This window comes from Perca flavescens, chromosome 12 (assembly GCF_004354835.1).
Source record: "Perca flavescens isolate YP-PL-M2 chromosome 12, PFLA_1.0, whole genome shotgun sequence".
NCBI lineage: Eukaryota > Metazoa > Chordata > Actinopteri > Perciformes > Percidae > Perca > Perca flavescens.
Window position 1 is genome coordinate 17216996 of NC_041342.1, and position 26534 is coordinate 17243529.

The following is a 26534-nucleotide window of genomic DNA, read 5'->3' on the forward strand; positions in this document are numbered from 1 at the left end:
TATGTATTTTTCCCCTATGCCAACACAAGTTCCTTTTTAGCTTGTCAGTGATGGTTTCAAGTCCCATCATTGTGGTTTAAGACCGGTGCTCAACTGATAGGGTGGATGCATGCTCTCGTTCGGCTGATTATCTGCTAAAGGCGTTTTATTAAATTGTTACTTGAAGTTCTGCAGGCATCAAGATAAAAAGACTGGGTAAGTAAGTGAATCATTGGGCCCCCAGTCCTTCCTGTATCTCGTCCTTCACTTGTTTAAGCTGTGAGGGGAAAAAACAAACTGTATTTCCATAGAAAAAAAGATTTATTCATGTTCACGTTTGAATGAAATAATCACAATTCAGGAATAAGTGCATATTCACATATGATGTGACAAAACTGTAATGAGTATAAATTATAGGTGACTATTTTGGGGTATATTACAGTATAATCACTGTTTTCTGTACATGTACCTGTGTAAAATCTGCAAAAGTAGGCATTTCAGGTTGCTACAATAGTATATTCCTTTAAAACTAGGAATAATATTTGCAAAGTTAATGCTCTTAGAAGACTACAAACTTTAAAGCTAAGACGCTAGGAGCAGATCCATAGATATGGTGTCAACACCCTTGTGAAACAACAGTCTACACTTTTGTAAAAAATAAAATAAACAGACAAGGAAAAGTTTCCATGAAATAATATAGATACATTAAACACATTTTTGTTCTGACTTGAGCAATTCAAATAGTATGTAAAACAACTCATGTTTACAGGGAAATACTACTTCTAATCTAACAATTCAAACAAGTTACTCACATGACCTAAGACAGTTCTACCATCAATATTCCAAACAAGAAGAAAACTCTTTTGAAGCTTTTTAGTTTAACGTTTTTTGTATTGTTAAACACTTGATAAACTGTGTGAGTGCAGCCAGTGTTAAGATACTAATTGGGGGGAAATAATCAGTAAGAAGTGCACAAAATACTTCCTGGGTACACAAATACATGTGCCATACTGATATAATGCTCAGAGTTAAGCTAACTTTGTGGGTCCACACAAATAGGCTTCATGCTACAGGAGTGCTGCAGGTTTTGAACCGCAAGACACAGCTGTGTGAATACAACTACAATCACGTTTGCTATATTTACCATAACATTCTCTGCACAGGTAGTGTGATATTATCACAGCAACCAGTTTGTAATACATACAGAAGTGTCTTAGAGCATAAAAGTAACATATTTAAACAATACAATTCACCAGTATTCCCCTATAAACTGACAATAGATTCTATCCATTACAACATTTTGTTTCCTCTTTGACTCATCCTTCAAAATGAGTGTCGTCAGGCCTCCGAGGACTACAACAGCTGAGCCGGCATTTTTTAAATCTCCCTTTCATTGTCACGACACCACAGAGAAATGTTCCAAGCCTTCACGTCAGCATCAAGTGAGCACACCACTGTGTGTTGTCAAACCTTTAAATTCCAACATTTCAATTCTGTTGACGGATTGTGTATCTAACGGTTTGATTCTACAACACATTTGGCTTGTGTTTTGGGTTGAGCTGCCAGTTTCTGTTCTTTGCAATAGAGCTTCTGCCTCCTAGAAAAAAACGGAGGCGTTGTGATCACATACAACATTTTGAACCATATGGATGGAGCGCATCCAGTCCAGCCACTCTCAGGTCAACTGAGCCATGTAGGAGAAAAAGTCATTTGTAGTTAGGTGGTAGGAAAAAAAGTCTTTGGGATGAGATGGGTTTTGCGTGACAAGTATGACTGCATGCGCACAACGCGGAAAGCTGCACAAAGTGTCACTTAACTCCGTAAGAACATATATGATAACTGATGGTATCACTTAGCTATGCTTTCTCAGCCAATACATCGATGCCCCTTTTTAAATGGAACAGGAAACCGTCTCATATTTATTGTAAGTCCTCAGTCTGGGCCCAGGTACTCTGCATTCTCTGCTGCTGGGATGTGTCCGTTGGCGTGAGTCTTGAAGGTGGGAGTGAAATCCTGTTGGTAATCAGGGTTGTTTATGCTATTTTGTGGCTGGTATTTCTGAATGCTGTGGACCATGCCATTGGAGGTGTGCGGAAGCATAGCGGGGGACCAGACCTCGTTGAGGTACTCAGGTCCGAAGGCCCCATTTTTGAAGCAATTCAGGTACTCTGTCTCTGTGTCGTCTGAAGAGATGGTGGAAAGGATGGTGCGAGGTGGACCAGGGTGCTGGTAGATGGGATTCATCACATCTGAGACTCCGTTCTGGTTCATGTAGTCTGTAAGAAAGCCACACTGACATTAGCAAGGACACTAGTTTTTCATTAACTGCATACACTAGCAGGTCATTTATTAAACTAAACTAAACATAATGGTGACATGTTTCAGCCCATTAACTGCAAACCATTACATCACAACACTGCTGATCATTTTCAAACCCCTATGTTTGCAGATTAATTTTCAACCTTCCAGGTAGCCACTGCTTGGAGTTAAAGGGTCACTCTACTAATTTTCCACATGAAAGTCAGTTTATTGGTTGTTCTACGCAGTCTGTCAAAACAATTATATAATGTTCTGTGTTACAAACTGGGGGCATGGAGTTTGAAAGAAGTGGATGTTTACAAAGTCAACAAAGCCACCAAGACGCATTATGGGAAATGTAGGATCCAGTGTTGTTGTAGCATCATCCTAACTAGGGCCCAACATTTAGGATATCTTCTTGGCCTCTTGGCTGCATCGATTTTGACCAATCTTTTATAAACATCTCTCTTGCAAATCCCACAACTTTTTAGAAGGGCAATAAGAAAACAGTAGAGTACCAATTTGAATAAAAACTTACAGACTTGAAACTTTCTTTAGACAACCAAACTATCAAAGTGAGCATTTAATTTGCTTTACTTTGAAATCAAAGTTACGTCATCACCAATATACTGTAGTTGGGAGGAGCGGCTGTTCTGAAAGATCTTCCCCAATGGTGCATTCAAGGAAGTTACTTGCTGTCAAAATGCATGGCTTTATAAGCAATGTTCTAAAGTAAACAAAGAGTGAATTCTGATGCTGTGGAAAGGACAATGAGAATTTAGAAGTTTGTGTGAACTAAAACGGTTGCTGACTGATGCTAGCATCATCATGGAGGCAAAACAAAACACACCTGTATAGTGGTTTATAGTTAAGTAGCCTAAGACACAGATGATAATTAATAATATGTATTTGTTGTTCTTATGGTCCTGAGTACAGCCCTAATGATGCCACTTTTCATTTTATATCCCCTCACTGCAGCCACTAAGAATAACGTATATGCACAAACACCAAGGGTAAATGTTCTTCAGCTGTGGCAGCACTGCAATAAATACAGCAATACGCTTCTTGTCCACTAGATGCCCCCCTTCCTCACTGAATCAAACAGACGGATGAGCGGAGAGCTCTACTAAGATTCACTTAAATGTGGGGTTTTGAAGTTGGAGGATACTTGCCTGGAGATGGCAGGAAGGCGTTGTCTAAAGGTTTGTCTGTGGGGTCAGGAATATATCGGAGTACTATGCTTCCATCTCTGCTCGGGAATCCGTTCTGCAACAGAGAAGAGAGGTTTTTTAGAACTATGGCATATAATACAATTAATTAAATACAAACCGGGACATTTTCTTGTTCTTTAAGTGCAATTTAAAGGGTTGATTTTCTCTTACCAATAAGCCAGTTCTGCTGTGGCACGTTCCAATGCTACTGTTGAGGCTCTGCAAAATAGATAATAAAAACACGAGTTAATGCCTTTATGATGACACCTCATCAAATGCAAAGCAGGAAATCGTGTTTTATAGATCTGTAACACATTTGAATATGCCTCGGTTATCCATAAAGCTGATATTAAAAAGGGGCTATACTCGACATTCAGAACAATAATATAGCAGCAAACAAATAATTATTTTTTATGTAAATATACAGTGCAATGAGTAATGGCATCCTGAGCAAAGATTGAAGTCACACTCCTTCTGCGTGTCTTGTAATCAAAGCTTCTTTCTTCTTTGTTTTGAAAGTCCGTCAGTGCGTTAGTGCGTGTGGCTGTGAAAAAAAACACAATCCTAGCCCGCCGTTTTCTTTTTCTGTATTTTGACTACAGCCCCTTTAAACAAAGAAAGGTTTAAAATATAACTAAACAGGCATTTTCAATACAATGCACAACACAAAGATGGTCTGCGTTGCTCAATTTAATTAGGCAAATCCTTTATTTTTGGTAGTATTTGATTCTGACTTCCATCTTTTATGTATAGTTCTTTTGATGTGTGTGTCTCTTTCAGTCACTGGGGTTTATTTTAAAGCCTCCCCGGGGACAATAAGTTCCCTTTGAATAGTGATAGTAATGTGTTTTTATGGTATCCGAGGAACCATAGTTGTCATCACAGTACAAGCTGATGAGGATCAAAATAAACGTCCACTGAGCATATTCATATTCATTCAGGCAATCTGACAAGCTTTGTTGTGTCTGTCATATTCTCGAGGCAACGGAAGGTGAACGGTGTTAAAACCATGGAAAGCGAACAAATAAAGAGAACAGAGTGGCAGCTGTGGCAATGCAATTACTTTCAACAAGAAAAGAAAATGAAACACACTGAAGGATCGACCATCTGTAAAAAAAAAAAAAAAAAAGCCCCAACCGTGATATTACAAAAGCAGACTCATGCTGAGGTTTTATTGGACAATGATTTTAAAAAGTTGCCTGCAAAGGTAATCACACTTTAAAGTGTGTATGTCCTAACCAGGCTGTCAGTGGCAGGCAACGTTCCCAGGTACAAGAGCCAGACCTACGCATGGCCTTCACTGAACCTGAAGAGTTCTCCTCATTCAGTTCTCATCAATCAAAGGGCACCTGGGAGGAAACGTGGGAGAGGGGATGATGATGAGGACAAATGGGTAGGGGTCGGGAAGCGGAAAAATAGTCCCACTGGTGACAGTTAAACAGAATGAGGGCAACTGGGGTAAGCAGAGTTCAGGTCAGGTACGACTGGCCACTCAGATTCAAGTCAAGGACGATCAGTTTACTGTAACTCTCCTTGCTGTACGATCACCTGGACCTGGATCAGCGTTCTGCTTCTGCTGCATCATGTGAGCGCTAATTGCTTTCAACAAGCTGAAAAATGACTCTGCATTTATTTCCATTCTGACTAGCAGGGAAATGATTTATGCAGAAATCCCATTTCCCAAAACAGTTAAAATAGCACAACTAAATTTTCAAACAGTTGACTGCATGTTGGTAAAGTGTGCACTGCTGGTGCATGTGGTGCAATTCCTAATACATTAAATGAATACGGGGACATTTTATCCTGCCTCCAAAGCAGCTGGTATTCCTCTTCCACTGTTTGGATGGAGAGGGTCAATGTGAGTAAGTCTGGCGTGTGTGTCTGTTGTAAAAAGGTGTCATTCACTTTTTTCAGATGACTATATTGGCTGGAAGTTCATTGCATAAAATATTGTGACAATATTCTGGCTCTGTATCTCAGATTTGTGTAAAACCTTTATATTAGAAGTAAATGTGGTGAACCAGGTCAACAGCTGCTATGGTTTAAATGCAACTGTAGCCCAGTATTTTCCAATCTGTATACAAAGTGTATATTTCAAAGTACTTTTTTCTTTGTAGGTTTCGGTTTATTTATGTGGACAATCATACATAATATCTTGTGAAGTACTGTAGGATGTATTTTTAGTAAAACCACACCAGCTTGTTGAACATACACAGGCAGTACCCAGTCTCACCATACGCCAAATACACTTCACCAACACCAGCAACGCTGGCATTTTTTTTACCTTGTGAGTCTGTGTATGTATGTCATCATGGCAAAACATGGTTCTGGAGACGCCTAGTGTAGTGGGAACTACCACAGAGTGTACTTTGCTAGGCGTTTATATTTCTGTCTGTCTGCGTGTCTGTGGACAGATTTGTTTTCACACCGCGCAAGATGCATTGACGAAACTTTACAGGTGTGTAGTTAAGATCAAAATTAAGACCTAGTCCAAAGAGGTGCGTGGTCCGAGCAAGGGCGCCAGAAGTAGGGGGGTAGGAAGTAGGTAAGGGGCCTTGGCCCTCCCCCACCAGATGCTACTGGCCCAATTTGACGTTGCAGCTGGTGTGATCCCATCACAAGACAGTCTCTAGTATTGATCAATTATTTTGCTGGTCAGTGCATGATTGTTGCTTACAGTAATTATGTGACCAAAGAACTGCACTTCTTGCCTTAAACTTCTATCAAATTTGACCAATGGTTTGGCAGTATTTTTAAAGTTAAAAATATCTGAATATCAGCAGTGGTATTGAATAAATCCCATTTTATTTAGTTTTTTTGTACCACAATGCATCATTTTCTCAGCTTTTGCCAAAATCTGAGACACAGTACCACAAATGCAGAAGGCAGATGGACAGACACACCTGATCCAAAACCTTAGTTTTTCATATAAAGCTTACTGTGGAGTGAAGCAGCGGTGTGACGGAGGTGCTCGGGCTGCTGAAAAAGCCATGTTGCGGCACCAGGTACTCATCTGCATCCACAGCGTCCTCCATTCCATCCCCACTGATCAGGCTGCGGTACAATTTAGTGTCTGTGGGACTCGGCAGGTGCATGCAGTCATCGCCCTGGAATGGAAATAAAATGTACCTAGTCAGCATGGTGTGTCCAATGGGTTACTACAATTCATCATCAAATAAACTGAAGATTTAAGTAAGTAAAATCATACCTGAATGACCAGATATCGAGAAGGATCCCGGGCCATTTTTGTAAACTCAGCTATTAGTTCCCGGAAACGAGGTCGGCTATCCGCATCAATCATCCAACCTGTACAGACATCATAATAAGACAAAAAGAAAAAGGAAAATATAATGTAAATGTGTTTCAGGAAAACAGAAGGTTTCAACCATGGTCCACCAAGCTTACATTTCACCATGATCATGTAGACATCTATGGTACAGATTGGTGGTTGAGGCAGTCGCTCTCCTTTCTCCAGGACCCCAGCTATTTCACTGGCTGGAATCCCATCATACGGTTTGGTCCCAAATGTCATCAGCTCCCAAACTGTTACGCCTACAGAAAGGGGGACAGTTGGTATATCAGTCTGTTGAGCTGTCATTCATTCATTTTGCTCCCAATAAAAGAGGAAATGAGAGTGACAGGATGTAAGCTTCCCAAATATCACACAGTATCAAAATAGCTATGTTGACAAATTGGCTTTGCCTGCAGGAGTGGGAGTTAGCAGGATGCATCTCTGCGTTGGAGGAACTAAAGAAGGGAAAGGAGGAAAGAAAGCCTGTCACTTCTGCCAGGCTCTATGATGCCTTTGCCATATTCAGCGGAAGGCATGATCAAAACTCCTGGTGCTGAAAGAACTGTTTATGTGGGTTGTGGCAACAATCTCTTCTTACATATTATTGTCCATCTGAGACTGCTGGTGTGTAGGTGTGTGCTACCTATGTCCAACAAATCGCAGATGCTAGCAAGATGTTCTCCCTTCTCTTTTTGCATTTTAAAATGTTGACAGATCCAAAAACAACATCCTATCTGAAGCTTCAAAAGTGCCTTTCCTTTACTTTGCCTCACTCACTGTTAAAACACTTTATTTGGTATTTGAATAAATATTTTTCCAGTGAGGCTGTCACCAAAACTCAAGAGTATAGAAGCCCAGCTGTTTTACATATCTGAAGTTACACAAGGATCCACGCTCAGCAGGGTTCGTGCCTCACTGGGTTAGAGGCATGTATTCACAACATTGTACAAGTAGTACAAGACTTACCATAACTCCATACGTCACTCTGGTGTGTGTATGTTCTGTTCAGGATAGATTCAAGAGCCATCCATTTTATTGGTACCTGAGGAACAAAAAGTGGCGATGTAATATCCTCCAAATATTGCAGTAACTTCCACAAATGCAATATCCCTGTGAATCACCTGTAAATGTGCACTTAACATGTTAATAATGCAACGCCATAATGTTCCTTTGAGTACATCTGGACAATAAGCTTGCTTGGACCACTAACACAATGTTTTCATGCAAAACATGCAGTCATTTAATAATGCTGTCAACATTTTTACATGACTGTGTTTGCAGGGTGAAGGGATGAAGATTAATTAGCTCAATGAGACAGCAGCATGTACACTTGCACAGCAGTGTCTGTAATAGTCTGTTAAGAGGAGAAATAACTTAATTTATACATTGATATTATCTCATCAAATTTGTCTTCTTAACCTAAAGTGCTGTACATTTAAATCCATCATCACTGTCTTCACCACATATAATACATAACTGTACTGTCACCTAGTGGCGCAGAATTGCAATAGTCACGCATACAAAATTCTAAAAGTTACTGAAAATGCTGACATTTAACATAGATTTCAATTTTAGATATGTAAACAGTTTTTGTGGCATTTTGCGTTGCACAAAGCTTAAAAAAATGGATTCCTGGCATGGTTTCCTGAATAAGGATTAAGTCTATTCATATCATAAAGATGTTCAATGGATTATTTAAAAAAAATAAACCACAGATGTAACAAAGTTCTGATAACATAATATGGTAATACACCTATATAGAGGGCATTCTACCATATTATTGGATGTTTGAGCAAGTTACAAATACTAATATTTGGTAATTATCCTATTCTGGGGAAAAAAAAGACTTTATCGGGTACTACAAAAAGTGTACAGGTCACCCAGTAAATACAAGCACTACACATTTTTCTGTCAGGAAAATAGTAATTTTAGTTGCAGAAGGAAACACTGACACACTGACAAGAGAAGGAACTTGTCAGATTTGTCATTTATCTTCTCTAACAGAATTATTTATACTCACTTACATAAGATACAATCTAGAGCAAAACTACAAATGCAAAAATACCATCTTTCATGACATGGGGCAAATTCATTTATGTACAGGAAGTAATTTGTCTAACAAGCACCAAATTTGTAACAGGCTATAAATGCACAAGTAAGATTGCACTTAGGCCTATTTGTGTGCAGCAGCAGCAACAACAACTGACTATAAAACAAAACAAATATTTTAAGTTGTAGGACAAAAAAAAACCCCACACTTTAAACTTATTTTTTTTATCTTTTTGAAATACTCATGACAGACTGATCCTGCCGACACAGTAGACTACTTTATTTTTAATTAATTATTCATTTAATCTCCAACAAACCTTTCCGCCATCTGCATGGTACTCTTTCTCATCTGCGTTAAGGAGTTTAGCCAGACCAAAGTCAGTGATCTTGACATGTTGAGGAGTCTTCACCAGGACATTTCTTGCTGCCAAGTCACGGTGTACTAAGTGCCGCTCCTCCAGGTAGTTCATACCCTTTTGTCAAACAAATGATGAAGTACAAGTTATTACATAAGTGCAGTGCTCTTTTTCACAAGCTGTCTGATACGGCTGGATTCTACAGTGCCAAAACATGGAAACATTGCTTGATCAGACTTGATCAAAGATCTCAAAGTGCTGTCATGATAGTCTTGTCATCATCACCTATTAAGTCATATCATTCAACAATATTTTGTGCCAGTTAATAAAAGCAGCATTTACTGTTCTTTCTAGCAGTTGTGAAACAAAACAACTTCACTTGCTCTGCGAAATGCTCAGTTACATTAGTTTTTATCATATGGCTTTAAAGAAACATACAGACATCCAATAAACAGTATTGTTATTGCAAGGAAAGCTCAAAATAGCTATTAAACAGACCCTACCATGTAACTTTACGAGGTTTTTCTATTACCTTGGCTATCTGCACACACCAGTTGAGCAGGTACTGAGAGCCGATATTGTCTTTGTTCTCTTTGACATAGTCCAGCAAGCAGCCGTAGGGCATCAGCTGGGTGACAAGCTGCACTGTGGAGGTCAGGCAGATACCAAGCAGACGACACACATGGGGGTGTTCCACACTGGCCATCACATAAGCCTCCTGTAGTGCAAATGTAGAAACATTTAAGGTGTTATATTATTTGGGGGCAGTCAGGTGACACATTCACCAAAACAACTCCCATATCTAGTGCATAGGCAAATGGAGAAATTGGCATTCATATTAATGGATTAAAGGTGCAAAGACAAAAAAGAAATTGTCTGTTTGAGAAAAACGTCTCACAGTCCATCCTATCTTCCACTGAACCAATATTGGTAGAAGTGTCTACATTTATCCTGGAAACTGATAGCTTAAGAAACATGACATTTGTGGAAATACATTTGTATTTAGTGTTGGGTGATAAGTTTCTTAGCAGCAGTCATGCCAAGCCAAGCATATTTTATGTGGCTCAACTGAGAGTGGAAACACTCAGTCATCATAACAGAAAAGCCAATAGGGAAAATCCACACTGGCAACCAACAACAGGCTTCCTACAAGGAGACCCATGCAAACAGCACTTCAAACTGAGTTTTATTTAGTAGATTTCCTGTTGTGGAGTACGATTTTTTGTACCTCAAATACATTCTACATGGCTGTTATAGTATCTGTATTGTTCGGTAAATAACCACTTGATTGTTAGGAGCTCTGTAATTTTGACAGTCTGATGACGAAGAGGCTTCAAAGGGCATTTAAAAAAAAGCCTTAAATCATGAAGATCAGAGGATGTGCATGTCCACCACAACTTCCAGATGTACAGTGACTGAACAACACAATCGCAAAATCACAGGATCAAACATGCACATTCATCCATTTATGCATTTTTAACAGGCTGCTTTCTCACTGCGGCTACAGGACCACATTCCTTTCCAGAACACCTCAGCCTTGGATTACAAACCAACGCCCACACACAGCACTCTAATGAATTAATCCCACTTCCTACAGCCCCTGCAGGAGGGTTACCGTGTAGAAACATGACACATTCTCCATTACAAGGGAAATAAATAGTCATTAATTTCAAATAAAGTTGCATGTGCTATACATTACAGGATACGTTACAGTTAAATTGACATCTGGGAAGCAATAATTGTTGCTCACTTTGTGTAATACACAGAGGTACTTCTGACTTCTCCTTTTTAATCCAGGCAAAATATTAGAGTTATTAACTTGTATATGTCATTTCCTACAGCAGCAGCTGAAGTAGTCTGGGAAATGACATTTCAAATGAATGGCTTTTTTTTTAGTTCTGACTCAGTATTACAGTAAGCTTAGAGTAAAAAAATGTACCACATGAATCAGTAAACCTACGTCCAAGATCTCTTTGTTTGCTTTTGGTGATGTGGCCTCTCTTAAAACCTTGATGGCTACTGGAATCTTCACATCCTCTCCCTCTGGAACCCACAGGCCCTGTATAGACACAAGTTTGTAATTTTACATGCTTTAATTATACCTGAATCATCAAGTGAACACAAGTGCCTACATGCAAATATACAGTACAATTACAAATGCCTATGTGTATGTGTTGAATGAATGCATCCCCACCTCCCAAACACTTTGTACTCTACTATATTTGTGAGGATCCTTTGCCCTCCCCCCCTAAATTCAGTGGTGTTAAATAAAGTACATTTACTGAAATTCTGTGCTTAAGTACAATTTTAGGCACTTGTACTGTATTATATTTATGCTACTTTCATACTCAATTTCAGAGAGTAATATTATACTTTTTACACCGCTTCATGCAGTGGACCGTTGTGTTTTACCTTCAAAACATAACCAGTTATAAAATATGATCCATTGTCACAGATTAAACTACTCAACTCAATTATCTCCACCTCAACCAGCTATTCAATCAGTAATAATAATCAAATAATATAATTTAACACTTTGAAAGGGGCCTTACTTTTAATACTTTAAGTTAATTTTTCTGCAAAACTATTTGATCTTCTACTAATACTCTTATACTTAAAATTATGAATGCAGGACTTGTAAAGGAGTATTTGTATAGTGTGACAATGGTAGTTTGATGTAACTTTTACGTTTACAACTGAATGTCTCATCCCCAACCCTTACCCTTGCCAGAACATAAAACTAATTCCAAGCTTAACCCCATAACAAAAATGTCCTCACTTTCAAGGTCTAAAACTGAAATTGGTCGTCCCAAAGAAATACATTTGAAAGTGCACACTTGTTTTTGTACAAAGTAAGAACATTGTATTTACTTCCATTCTCTCTCTGGAGATTTACTCTAATGTTAACCTACAAGCAACCCAAAAATAAATGCCTAACTTTGTAGAGATCAGCCTTTTTTCTCCATATGGCAGAAAGTCCCCACAGTGTCACTGTGTAAACACACCCACAATGAGATTAATACAAGTATATATACACACATAGCACTGAAGGTGAGAGTGGAATCACTCATGCATGATCTGGCAAGTTAAAAATGTGTCTTTTAATTGAAAAATTGACAACAGATGTAGATAAGCAGAAACACTGACGGGTGTTGGTTATGTAACTTGGCACGTGCATTACTCCTGAGCTACAGCTTTAATAAAACTCTGCGCTGCAGTCGACAAAAAGGTGATTTGAAACACAAACATGTAGCATGTTATTACCTTGTAAACTGTACCAAAAGCTCCGGATCCCAGCACTTTGATTTTCTTAAATTCAGGTTCCTTCAGGATTCGCAGCAGAGCCTGGTTTGGAGCTTCTCCACTTGGAGTCAGAGGTTCCACCAACTGAAAAAGAAGGACTGAATTTCTTAGAAACAGCTGCAGATTATACAAAAGAAAATCAAATACTGTAAATATAATCTGAAACTGATGCCTGCAATCCTGATCCCTTTCAAGTAAAAATTAATCTCTGCATAAAGCAGGCTTGCATTTCTTTAAATTAACCCCAACATCTAAAATACAACATTTTTATGTCTTGATGTCTCTCTACACACGTGATGACTCAGTTCCCTAATCTTACCTCTCTCTCTTGGAGAAGTCTGCGCATGGTTCTCTTCCTCTTAATGTGGCGTCGGCGTAGCAACACAAACACAGACAGGGCTGCAACAAGAGCAGCCAGCATCCCACCAACTATACCAGCCGCAATCATGGAAAGGCCAGAGGGGCTGAAAGACAGGTGAGAGCTAATTTAAGAATGCAGATAGAAAACAGAGCACATTTACAAATTCAATAAAAAAGGAGAGATGAGATTAGAATTTCTAACAAGTCAGTACCTTTTACTCTGGCAGCCTTGGAGACCAGGCCCCTGGCACCTGTTAAGGAATCAATGCAAAGAATCTGATGTTACCATACCATCACTTTGATTTCACACTGCAAATTCACCATCATAAGTCAATTTTTTTCATCTTTGAAGCTCTGAGCCACACACTAATCACTATACCACCCAGCCACCACCATGGCTGAATGCTGAATGTCCATCAAGGTAGGCCTGTACGATAAATAGTTATAAATTGCAATCTCGATTCACTGTTCACGATTTAATTTTTAAAGGACTTCGATTTTTTTTTTTTCCTCCTTCAATTAATTTACTGAAAGCATTTGATATTGACATTACTTGTTTTAATTATGTAAAGACACGTTCAAGGAGTTCAGATAGAGCCTGTATCAGGGCCATATTTAGTTCAATGTGTTATATGTCACTATTTTTGGTAGCCTACTGTACTTAATGGCCAGTATGTACTTTATTTTCTTTATTCATTGGAGCCTCTATGTTTACAGGCTTGGGGTGATGCGCAATATGCTATAGGTGCCAAAAATAATCTATGTTTGGTACTGCCAATTTGTTTTGTTTTGTCATGGTTCATGTGTGCAATAAACATTACACTTCGTAAGAAAACAATCGTGATATCAATTCTAAGCTAAAAATTCCTGATCCCCGAATCGTGCAGGCCTACATCAAGGTGAACATTACATCTGCTTTCATTCAAAGTTATATTTTGTTCTGTTCTATAATGCATTGCAGAGCACTATCGGTTTAATACTGAAATTAAGGAAACAAATAATAATATAATAAACTCCATCTATGCAGCACAAATTTCTGTTATTTTCCTTTAATTTGTCCGATTTTAACATTAGTCTCAGCAAAAACTGCCTCATGTTGAAAGCAGACCTCTCTCTCCCTAATCTGTGCCAGCAGAACCACAACTGAACCTTCTGGCTTGGATGAAGTTACTGCATCAACAACAATCACAACAGACAAATGTTTGCAACACAGAGAAATGTAGTGCCAGTTCTCAGGTCAGCTGAACAATGCTTTTACCCTTGAGTGCAGTTTTTGTGGCATAGCCTGCACACTTTCATCTCATCTGCGTATTTCCACACCAGCATGTCGTCCTCCCCTGGCACGCCTTGGGGACATCGAGAAACACAGAACAGGCCATCTTGGAAGTTGGCACACTTAGTACAGTTTCCAGAACCCTTAAAGAAAAATAAAATACTCATGTTTACAACTCTCTTGAGAGGAGTTGTAAATATTATGTAAACTGCCCTGTCTCATAGTAATAATGTCTCAAAGCAAGCTGTGCCGATCTTCCTCATAAAGATGCAAATGTTTGGCAATGAAAACCCACCCAGATATCTTAGGTGGTTTGGTTTAGGCCAGCACAACTCACACAGAGAGACATATTGCAATCAACTGCTGCAGTGTAATATTTTCTTTCAAACTGTCTGCTTCTCTTGTCAATAAAGATAACCTGCATTCCCAGAGTTACTTTCGACAACCCCAAAAAGAGGCTTCAACTTGTTGTTTCCAGTCAAAGATGGGATTATTATGAGCACATTAAAAAAAAAAAAAAAGTACAGTGCGCCAACTAGATCACACAGCCACACCCCTCATCCCAAACACAACATGTCTTGTGGCTCCACTATGGTCTAATAAGGCTGCTGTTGATGGAGTAATTGGTTTCTGCAATAGATTTCATACTGGGTAATTGCTCATTTGTGTTGTTTTTTGATTCTGAGACTGACACAAAAACATGACAATTATTGCTTATTTTAAATTCATAAATACAGTTCACAGAGCTGCTCTACAGTAGTTCAAATGTGTTTATTTTTATAATGTTTGTAATAATAGTTTAATTTTGAAACACATACAGGCGCACTGCAGGTTGCGGTTCCATTCAAGCGTTGACACTCGGGGTGACACTCAATGCAGGTTTTATTCACGACGGCCTCTCGCGGCTCTCTGCAAAAACAATAACAAAGCTGACAGACTCTCACTGCCGGTGTGCCTCATTTCAAACAGTTACATGTGAAGTAAAATTCTTGATCTCTTTTTTGAGAGCACAAGTTAAATTGTAAGCATGTTGAGATTCAATGTTTGACAGAGATCTGCAAATATAAACAGATGTGAGTGAACGTGCCATTTCAGCTTCAATGTTTGTCTTATATCTACTCGAGGTTTAACTTCAAAATACCTTGCATCATATTTGGTTGTTGAATTGATTTAATAACAAATCCCCAATGTCTAATGTCTTGTCTGGAAATGCTTGTGGTATGAAAATAGACTTTGAAGGAGTTAACTGTAGAGCTCACAGATCTGATGTTCAGACCGTTTGCTTGTCTAAAATAAGGAACACTGCATTTCAGAGCTTAAAAAGGCATTAAAACCCAGATTCCTCCCTTACCCCTCCAGGATATTGCAGGAGTCAACGCAGCTCCCATCACGGCTGTGGTCACGGCAGGCAAAACACATGTCCGGGCCAGGGCCCCAGCAGCTGTCCGTGGCACACTTCCTGTCACAAGTGTTGTTTTGCAGGGCTAAAAACAAATATACAATCTCAAGAAGAGATATTCCCCGCATAATCATCTAATTCTGAAATGAGACGTCATTAATTCTAAATCTGGCTTGTGCGTTGCATAATCAGTAAGTTACATCACAAAACAACAAAAAGGATCTGGCTGACTTTGTTGTGGGAAACCAAATTCAATTTACCACATGTGGCAGCATCAGCATTTTCCTCTATGGTAGCACTTTGGCGTTCTGATTTGAAGAGCCCCTTCCAGTGGCTATTGTTGGCGTAGCACATGTTCCGGTTCTTAATGATGACCACGTCTCCATCGCTGATTTCTTTGAGGGAGCGAAGGCCCAAGTAGTTGATATCAAGATGAGCCATAATCACGCTCCGGCTACCACTATCAAAGAGAAAAAAGGTAGAACAGAAAGGGAAGAAGAAAAAAAAGAAAGATTTTAGGACAGCCTTGAATAATACTCAACTCTTAAAAAACAAATTATTGAATTCTTGAGATCCAGCGGTTGTAAATCTATGGGGGGTCTTTACAAGGAACATACCGCTTAGTTCGTCCTCGGATGATCTCCAGATTCTCAAAAGGACTGAGTGAGCTCATGCTCGCTGGCCATGTTTGAATCAACAAGTATCCTGAAGCAACAAATGGATTGTTAATTGTGAAACTCTATAGTGTGCATTGAATGTGTCATGTATTACTCAGGTCTTATGCAGTCTTACCAGTAATTTCCTTAACTGTCTTAAACACATCAAGCTGGGCAGGATCCATCTTTGGTGTTTTGGTATAGTCATCACTACAAATAACAGAGAATGTACATGTAATCTGCCATCGGTAAAGGTACCTGGGAATCTATAGCATTAGATATGGTTGATATACACAGGCATGAAGGCTGTAATGTTGTTAATGTCCATGACTTACCCATAAATTGATGTCTTGATGATAGCAATGTTACCATTGATTTTTGTGCAGTTTTTAAAGGAATCAATGTTGGTGGCATTGATAGACAATGTGTTAGTCAGGTTTCCTATTCCAAGTCCATTACACACTGTGAATAATATGAAAACAAAATCAGTACAGAAACTGGTTTAAAGTTTTTGACCATATTCTAATTTTGGTATTAAGCTAAACCAAACTGAGCCTGGCATTTTAAAATCTGCAATACCACAATGTTAAGTATAATACAGTACACTAATTATTATCAGCTAAATGTAAAACATCAAAACTAAAAGTAATAATTATGCTAGCAGTATGTTCCCTTAAAGTAATATATTATTATGTATTACAATATTGGATTGGTGGTGCAATAACATGAAAGTAGCATTAGCATGTTGTAGTTGGTCAAGGTGGAGCTAATCTTTAACAATTTGACATACTATTAAGTAGATTATTTGCAACAATGTATCATATGATTTGAATGTAAGACTGGAAACCGTGGGAAACACCTAGCTTGGCTTTGTCCAAAGGGAACAAAATCCACCTACCAGCACCTCTAAAGCTCAATAGTTAACATGGTATGTCTTGTTAGTTTAATCCGTAAAAAAAAAAAAAAAAAAAAGTTTTACAGGGAGTTATGTGCTAAGATTACAGACTGCAGACTGTACCGGCTAACTTTATATTTACCGCAGAGATTAGCCTAGAAATCTAGATGCACCCTAGCGGCAGCAAATGTAATCTGCAGCCAGGGGGGTCTAGCAACTCTCTGATGGCTTGCGAGCTGGAAAAAACAAACTCTGGCCGGGCCAATCACATCGTGTATAGAATCGGTGGGCGGGATTATGGCTGCTGCTGCTGGCGAACAGCGGTCTTTCAAATCGGCTTTGGCCGCGACTCTAGAAGACTTGGAGTTAAGATAAGATAAGCCTTTATTGTCTCCCATAGGAGAAATTTGTCTTGGGCACTCGAGAGAACAAGATGGCGACACAGTTAAGCTTTACTCTTAGAAAAGAACAAAGAATGGCACAGAACTCATTCTTAAAAATAGAAAGATGTGTTTGGAGTTTTGCTGACCAGATATGGCAAAAGTTTAATCTATCAACTAGCGTCGCTATCCTATTGCATGCAGAGGGAATTTGAGAGACAACCATTTATCCCGCCCCTTGGATTGAGGCCTGGCAATGGTGAGTTCCCAGACCCAACATCTTGATGTGGGTCTGGGTTGTCAGGATACGCAGAGATATAAGAGTGGTATAAATCGTCTCATCTAACTCTCAGCAAGAAAGTCAATGAGGAAATTTCTCAAAATGTTAAAAAGTAAATATTATTAATATAATATATATAATATTGGCCTCTAAAGCTTTGTGAAGCTGAAGTTTGAATAGCATAAAATGGACCACTGCAAACTACATTGTGTATACGAGTCAGAAATATGTCCCCAGGTTGCACAGTGACAGCTTAACCGCCTACCTTTTGGGCACAGTCCATCACACTTGGCGCATTTCCTGATTCGTCCCTCGTCCACCTCATATGTGTTAACACTGCACGTCCGCACACAAGCTCCATGATCAGTTACAACATAGTTATCTGGAATTATTCCAAAATACAAACTGTTTGCTTCATGATCATGTAATAGTCAACATTTACAGGTTGACTAACGTCAAAACCAATCTGAACGTGCCTTTAAGCATTGATAACCTGTATGAGTCATACCAAAAGTATGACTATAGGTACATAATTATGCTGCGGACCTTCAGTACAGACTGTGTAACACTGGGACAGACCTGTGTAAGTTAAACTGAGAAAGAACAGTTGTGGCATTAACACGCCCTGAAACTCAATCATTTTCTTTTTGTGTTTCTACAGTTTATAATTAAACTTTAGACAAACTGTAACCACTGAATGTGTAACAACCCTTTAGGACAACCTGGACACTTATGTTTATTTAGTTTTACTTTATTTCTCTTGACTGTCAAGACAACATGAATATATTAGAGCCTAGTTAAGTAACAATCTTGGCTAAAAATACAAAATAATTGAGAATAAGTTTATCCGTTCTTACGTGGGCAGCTGTCTACACAGGTGGCCCCGAAGTTGTACTTTCCAAATGGGTTGGGTACCAGCTGGTGCAGGTTGGGGTCGTAGCGCATGAGGCCCGGGCAGGAGTCCTTACACACCCCGTTGTCCTGGAAGTCCCGACAGGCCTGCAGCACAAACAACAGTCATCCAGTACACTGGGACCATAACAGAACCCCACAGTAATGATAACACTGCATTCCTCTACAGCCTTGGCTTAATCCTCAGAGCTGGTCAGAGAGGGAGAGAGCAGACGCCGATACTCGAGGCACTGCCAAATAAAAACATTTAATCAGCAGTTATGTATCTAATTGGAACTGAAACCAATAACAATACTTCTGATCATAAAAACAGATGCTGCTAAGTGAGGGCTTTGTTTTGTTGAAGGCTTCTGATCCAGATTTATTGCAGACGCATGAAACACTCAATGTTTTTTGTTGTTTAAGCTTGTCTTCTCCCCCAGCTCTTTTATCATATCATTACTCTTGTCCTCTATCTTGTCTCTTTGTCTCACCAGACAGTCGGTGGGCCGTGGTCCTGTGCAGCCTGCAGCACAATGCTCATTACAACAGTCGCTGGGTGAAGGCCCTTTGCATCTCTTTGAACACTGCTGTGCACAGTTCAGCTTTGTTACTGGAAAAAGTACAGGACAAAGTCATTAGAATGCCTTGTAACAGGTATTTTTTGGAGGCCATATTAAAACTGTACATCATATTATTTTGCATGTTCAAATGATGGCAAAAACAATGAAGCATGTTTGCAAATTAGTTTCACCTTGCTGTTGTTGGTATGCAGTGAAAATGTTAAGAGAGGACAAGTAATATGAAAACAAAGAGACTCAATGTTTCTTAATAGTACATGTAGAGTATGAAAACTATTCACTAACAATAATATATTAAATAAAAACAATATTGATTTCAGCTTTAATACAGCATTGAGTTTTTGTTAGGGCTGCACAACATATTGTTTTTTTCATCGTCATCGTACACATCAACTGCCGCAATATACAAATCGCGAAAGGCTGCTACATATCGCGATGCACTCAGAGATATTTTGTGTTAGATGAAAGAAAAGAAAAGTAGTAAACTACACTTTTAAAAAGAAACTGTCTTGCTTGTGGTGCCTTTTATATTAAATTCAATGTTCAGTATGTTCAATAAATGCTGGAAATGATTTCCTTTCGTTTGTTTTAAATTAAACAAGCAATTTGTTGTATTTTAGCAGAATACTGAAAGCAGCAGAAGTGCAGGACTGAGTACACTATAATATCTGTTTATGTATTGTAATAACGTTATCGCGATATTCAACAATGTTATCGCATGTAGCATATTTTCCTCATATCGTGCGGCCCTAGTTTTTGTTTATTCTTTTTCCATGATAAAAATGTTATCACAGGATGACAACTCACAGGTCTGACAGTTTTGAGGACCAGGTGCCCAGCATGAGCCATTGAAGCAGCTTGGGTCGCAGCTTTTACCTGGAAAAGTAGAACACAAGAAATAAACAGGGTAAAATGTTTACTTCACACCCTTGAAATTCTTTAACACAAAAATCAATCGCTTTAATGAAATTCTGTGCAGTCTCTGCCTTCTGCTGTGAAATGTTTTACTTACAACGTGGATGGCTAATAGCCGATGGGAGCACCATTTTGGGTTTGATATCAGTGTTGACAATATCATACCACTGTATTGTTTCCACATTGCATGGCTGGTTGGTCCCAAACTTTACACCTCCTTTAAGAATTTCTGCAAAAGAAAACGTGAATTTCATAAAATGACACAATTCATTTTACAACACACCAATTAGTTTTTTCATAGTTTTATAATAATACTAGAATTTATAAGAAATTCAGTTCACAGAGAACTGAAGAACTGGAGAGGTGGACTGACCTGTCAGGTTGGTCAGAAGAAGCTCATTGGTGCCCTGACCTGTAGTTTTGTCATAATTGGTCAGCACAGCGAGGCCAAACGCTCCTTCATAGAGCGAATGACCTCGAATGATGCGCAGGTTCTGCAGAGGAATCCTGGATGCTGTGTTAAGGGCGATCAGCACATAGCCGCCCACTTCTTCAATAGACTGTGGAAGAAAAAAACGAGAAACCTTGGTTGTTAACTGAAATAGGTAACGTGCAAAGTCCAAAAAGAAAATAGGACAGTAACTGAACCTATGTGAATGCTATTTCCTGCATTTATATAAATTTATGGATGGAGAAAATGGTCATCCATAATAATGGTGGTATAACAAAATAATTTGAAATGCATGTCAAATACTGTATAATTAATGTATTAGCTCTACTTGAAATCTAAATATTTAGTTTCATTGATAGACGGCGTTGACTTTAATCTTAAACCTACTGTCAAACTTATGATCAGCTGGTGCAACAAGCTACTGATACATAATGACAGATTATGCTGTTTTTACATCTTTACTGAATAAAGCACAGTTCTTTACTGCTTTATGTTTTTAGAGGAATAGCACAACAACTCAATGCCACCTGTAAATCAAATACAATTAAAGGATTTTTTCTCAAACAAAGACCAAAAAGTAGCCTACTTGCTATCACTTGTAACGCCTATTGCAGTGAGCGTAGATGACCTTGATGTGAGTATCAGAGATTTTATTAACTCAGAGCTTCTCTCATCTGGATTATGACAGCTGGACAGTAAGCAGACACTATTTAGAGAGATTATATTGAACTAAAAATGATAACGTGAGGGGGACGAAAATAGGATTTTGAGAAGAGCATGCCCCCCCTGCTCACAATCGGAACTACTGCATGATATCTGCTGACTGTATGTTATTCTGTGTTTGTGTGTGGTCCCTCGTCACATCTTCCCAGTGTTCACAACCGCGTCATAAACACACTGAATCATCGGTCACTACGGACTCACTCTCCGCATATGTTAATTATCTGTACTGAAGCTAGAAGAGCAATGAAGAGCCTGCAAAGATCCCGGACAAAATGTCTGGCAAACTGGATTCAGACCACCATGAAATGATAGGAATCTTCTCCCATCTGTTATGTGCACGTTTCGCCTCCACTGCCAACAGTACAGTCTTTACCGTGAGGAAGGACAGGTCACGGTGCTCCTCCATGTAGGTGACCTCCAGGTTCTCCAGGACCACAGTACAGTTGCTGTAGGTCTTTACCATGTTCAGGTAGTGGTCATCTTTGGAACCCAGAAGGTTTAAACGATTGCTGATGCCTTGGCAAACTGCAGGGAAGACAAAATAAAAAAATTCCAATTGGTTAGATTTATTCAAGTGTTACTTGAAACACAATATGCCGAACTGGTTGTAAATCATCTACAATGTCACAAAAGCATTTAATCGAGGCCCACAGTGTCAGAAACATTCACTGCTTATGTGACATGCTGGCTCGATTTATGACTGTCTGTGTGTGTCTCTGTTTGGGAATTTGGTCTGCACAGTCATAATCTGGCCAACTTTCATGTGAAAATAACCGTTCTGGGTTACAATAGGAATCAAAAGCCAGTTTTGGCTCATGAGTCAAAGTAAGCTGGCTGTATTTATACTGGCGAAGGTCTGAATCTTTCCACTGCTATGCAGGCTAGTTAAAACAACCACTGCGAGCAGCATCTCCAGGCCAATTGTGTCACTCCAGAGAGAAATTTTTGTGCGTCACAGATTCCATGAGATTTGTAAGTGCGTTTAATGGGGGAACTGATCTTTCTAAATCTCATAATTGATAATGTTCTTCACTTCAATTAAACTGCAGTCAAGTTTAAGCAGATCTGATTTCAGGGCAAGTTCGTGACATAATTAAATAACAACTTAGGGCTTACATCAAATGCTGATCCATGAACATTCTCAAGTTTTCAGTGCCAATGCCAACAACGCCAATGATAGAGAGATCCACAGGACTACAATTGTGGGCTGATAATGCAGCCTATCTGGCCTTATGCAATACAGTGTTTGGATAAGGAAGGCAGTCATACTGATAAGTGCAGAAGACACCGGAGGCGTTTTTTTCTTAGTGCAGTTTTTAAAAGAAAGAATGCGTGTCTTAAAAGAGCAGGTCATCTTCCTCTGTTCAGTAGTCCCTTGAGCTGGTCAGACAGGTTCTGACTGGCATTGAGGAGTCAGCTGTGACATCCCTCTAACACACACACACACACACACACACACACACACACACACACACACACACACACACACACACACACACACACACACACACACACACACACACACACACACACACACACACACACACACACACACACACACACACACACACACGTTTCAGTCTCAATTTATGGGTTAACTTGAGCAATAGGTTGAGAAAAACAAAAGATTATTTCTCCTGTTTATTAGAAATGAGGGTGCTGCTGGTGTAATGTCTCTTGGGTCACATTCCACAACATGTCTGCTCTTGACTGCAAAGAAAGCCAAAACATGCGCTACAAATTCTGAAACACACCTCACGACAGTTGACTTAATTGCACTGTGGCATTTCGGATTTGCCAAATTAAAGAGACAACATCATCTTCCAGCTCAGTCAAACAAGTATCTGAAGCCAATATCCTGTAATTTTCCCCTTCCACTGTGCCTTTTACTCACGTTGTTGTTTTGAATTCACACAAACCAACAGCGATGGTGCACCGAATCAATGAGAATTAGGCACAAACAGCTGTCTCCCGCCCTCCCTCTTCTTCCTCCTCATTAATTTGTCCCTGAGGGAACTCCCTGACATGAACCCTGCAGTCCAGCAGCCTAACGCCCAGGCAACAGAGGCAGAGTAGCAAAGGCAAGCTGAGTGTTTTAATTAGAGGAGCCATGTGAGATGTAATTAGCCCCCTAATTATTACTCAGACCGATAAACCAAACTGTAATAACCAAAAAGGTTGTCATGAGTGTGCAGCTGTGAATATTAATCAACCGGATTTGGCCATCCTGAATGACAGTTTGCTAATAGGGTATGCTGCTGATTATGGTTAATTAGTGTGTTTTATTACCATATACAGTAAATATATGGATATCTCCCAGCCTGCTTCCCGTCTGAATGTTTTGTTCAGTTAATATTTATGATAAGCAATAAAGGCTGCGTGAGGCAGGTGACTAAAGGTTCAACAAACTTCCTTCACTAGAGGTTCAGATTTGTGTCGCGCACAAGGAAGAAAAAAAACAGTTGATTGTTCAAGCAAGCAGCAGTACAGCCACAGTACAACAACATTCTCCTCTGTCCACTTGTTAATTTCATAACTCACTTGCAGGTGGTAAATGACCGGATGTCACATAACCACAAACTGACTTCATAACCAGGCTGCAATCCATGAGAAAGAAACAAGGCGAGGCTGTAGCTACATTAAAATTATTACTAAAAGATGACTTCACCGTTCTACCTAGATTTTTATTTCCTTCTAACAACACGGCTTGCTACAAATCAACTCTTGTATACAGCCTCCGAATTAGATGTGTCATGAAAGGTTGCACAACTTGCAAAAAAAAAATATTAGGTTGAAAATTAAGAACCCTATTTTTCCATAACACCCGATTCAATCTGACTCAACAAATTCCCTAGAAACACAGCTGACTGTCTGCAATTTGCTTAAATCTAAGGGTGAGGCCTGCAGTGACGTAACCGATACGGTGACAAAGACTAATTAGCGATTGCTTAACTTCCTCCAGCTGAATTGTCGTCATAAATGTCCAGGAGGTTGCACTACGAGGAAGGAGTGGCGGGTCTGGTGTATCTCTGCTTTAGTGCTGTATGCATGTGTATGTGTGGGTGTGTGTACAGGCATGTGTGCAACACTGTGAGGAGTACATAATATTCCCTGGATTGTGCTGCGTTGATCAGCACCCAGCCAGAGCCAGACAAAAGACTTGATAAACCCAATCATTAGTCATCTAAGCTTGTTGAAATGTGCAGTTGCATATCACTCTTTTGATTGTTTACTTGGGGACTAGTGTTGGAAGTCAAGGGTGTGTGGGTAGATATTTGTTTCTTGAGGCTATAGGATCTGCGCGACTACAGAAAAAGTGACTGGCTGAGCTAATTATGTGAGATAATCAGCTCATTCTGCAAGTCCACACTCACTGAAACTCACATTGAAATTGAGACTTCACATGCTACGGTTGTACAGAGAATGTAGGTCAAATCTGTGTTTCAACCACCTGTATTTCTCTCCAAAAGCTGGAAATTGAGGAGTAATTACTCAAATCTTACCATATAATGAAAAAGTTTGTTTAACCTTTACTTTAAGAGTAAAAATTGCATGTAACCCATGCAATCACAATAAAAGCTTACAATATACGGTCATCCAATACAAAATTATCACAAAAATAAAAACCTAAGAAAAAGCTGACGTTTGTGTTGAATCAACGTCTCTCTGACAATGTCTCGCGACACAATTTAAACTTAAAAGGAATTGTTCGACACTTGGGTAAATGCTTATTTGCTTTCGGACAGAGAGTTAGATGAGAAGATCGGTACTTCTGTCACATCTGTACGGTAAATGTGAAGCTACTGCGAGCAGGTGATTAGCTTAGCTTAGCACAAGGGCAGGAAACGGGGAAACAACAAGCCTGCCTCTGTCCGGTATATAATCCCCTGCAAAACAGTGAATTGCAGTTATTACCACACCAAGGACGTTATGTTTTCAGTTCGGTTTGTCCGTTTGTTGGTTGGTTGGTTGGTTGGTTTGTTTGTCAGAAGGATTAGGGAATATCTACAGGCCCGATTTTCATTAAACTTGGTGGAAGGGTGGAGCATGGGCAAAGGAAGAACCCATTCAATGTTGGAGTGGATCAAAACACGGGGCAGAAATTATTCTTCACTTTCTTAAACATTCACACAGCAATGACATTGTGACATAGGGCATGCCTTGGCGGAGGTCAGCACGGACCTCCGAGTGCCCTTCTACTTCCCATATGTCAAACTTCTCCTTTAAAAGCTTTCCAAAGGTAGCATTTACTGAAGGGTTATTAGATTGCATACAGGCTACAGGTGTTTGAGTTATTATGTCCATTTCTTTTATTAACTTTAAAACTTTAAAAACTTTAAGATGTAAACCTTTTCTTTCAACTTTAAAGCTCAAAAAACGTATTTGACAGATTTATACATGTAAATCATCATGCTTTATACCTTTCTACAGAACAGAAATGGCCCTGCCGCGTTCTCTTCCTCTCATTCACTACCTGCAATTCAATTACGCCGTGTCCAGAGTCTGATAATTACGTTATCTGAAAACATATACATGATAAAAGGGAAGTAACGATGCTAACTGAGATGACTTGTTTATTTCTCTCTCCAAGTCAAAGGCATTATGCCAAAGTATCTTATGTAACTCAATCTGCAGTGTTCCTCCGCTGATAACAAATCAATGCCAAGATTAATTCCCTTATTTAGAGGTGAATTATGGTTAACCCTCTCATATGTCTCTGCACGTATGGTAAGAGGACGTTACACATTCTGCTTTTTTTGGCCTCATTTTAAAGTCGGGGCTCAATGGGGGTTGCATTGACTCAGATTTCCAGACCTCCCGATTTCAGGAAAGTATAAATCTCTCAAAGCCTACTATCAGTGAATGAAAAGGGGTGGGGGGGTGGAGGAGGTCCACTTCCTTGATTTTTTCTTGTTTTTAGCTCATATTCCTCCTCTTATATTTTCTGCTTTCTGGCTACGATTCAGGAGGAGATGAGGGATCAAATACTATAATAGGTAAAACCAGCAGCACAAGTCATTAAGTGCATTATTTGGTGTTCTGTGTACTATATTCCTATAAACATACTTTTTTAAATTCCCGATATCCTGCTCTCTGTACAGGAGGAAACGCAATCTTCCTTTGCGTGGGAGATGCATCAATCCCTTAGAGAAAACATCTTGGGGCCTCAGAAAAAGACAAAAAGGGGCCAGTAAGGATGAGAGGATATCCCCCCCCCCCCCACTTTCCCTCCCTATCCCCA

The 26534-nt window shown here is 39.4% G+C and overlaps 1 protein-coding gene across 1 annotated transcript in view; it reads right to left on the reverse strand.

Annotated features, from left to right (window-relative positions):
- Positions 1 to 281: 281 nt before the first annotated feature.
- Positions 282 to 26534, reverse strand: part of egfra (epidermal growth factor receptor a (erythroblastic leukemia viral (v-erb-b) oncogene homolog, avian)) — a 43845-nt gene continuing 17592 nt past the window's right edge. The window contains exons 2-28 of the mRNA XM_028592708.1: positions 21666 to 21817; positions 20492 to 20678; positions 20216 to 20347; positions 20011 to 20079; positions 19117 to 19235; positions 18589 to 18730; positions 17997 to 18113; positions 16512 to 16638; positions 16313 to 16386; positions 16138 to 16225; positions 15781 to 15980; positions 15473 to 15605; positions 14940 to 15030; positions 14107 to 14264; positions 13061 to 13099; positions 12808 to 12952; positions 12450 to 12572; positions 11146 to 11244; positions 9718 to 9903; positions 9147 to 9302; positions 7747 to 7822; positions 6894 to 7040; positions 6697 to 6794; positions 6428 to 6595; positions 3660 to 3707; positions 3450 to 3543; positions 282 to 2255 (exon numbers count right to left, since the gene is read on the reverse strand). Of these exons, the coding sequence (XP_028448509.1) occupies positions 1912 to 2255; positions 3450 to 3543; positions 3660 to 3707; positions 6428 to 6595; positions 6697 to 6794; positions 6894 to 7040; positions 7747 to 7822; positions 9147 to 9302; positions 9718 to 9903; positions 11146 to 11244; positions 12450 to 12572; positions 12808 to 12952; positions 13061 to 13099; positions 14107 to 14264; positions 14940 to 15030; positions 15473 to 15605; positions 15781 to 15980; positions 16138 to 16225; positions 16313 to 16386; positions 16512 to 16638; positions 17997 to 18113; positions 18589 to 18730; positions 19117 to 19235; positions 20011 to 20079; positions 20216 to 20347; positions 20492 to 20678; positions 21666 to 21817 (3512 nt within the window). The 3' untranslated portion in view covers positions 282 to 1911. The remainder of the gene's footprint in view (positions 2256 to 3449; positions 3544 to 3659; positions 3708 to 6427; positions 6596 to 6696; positions 6795 to 6893; positions 7041 to 7746; positions 7823 to 9146; positions 9303 to 9717; positions 9904 to 11145; positions 11245 to 12449; positions 12573 to 12807; positions 12953 to 13060; positions 13100 to 14106; positions 14265 to 14939; positions 15031 to 15472; positions 15606 to 15780; positions 15981 to 16137; positions 16226 to 16312; positions 16387 to 16511; positions 16639 to 17996; positions 18114 to 18588; positions 18731 to 19116; positions 19236 to 20010; positions 20080 to 20215; positions 20348 to 20491; positions 20679 to 21665; positions 21818 to 26534) is intronic.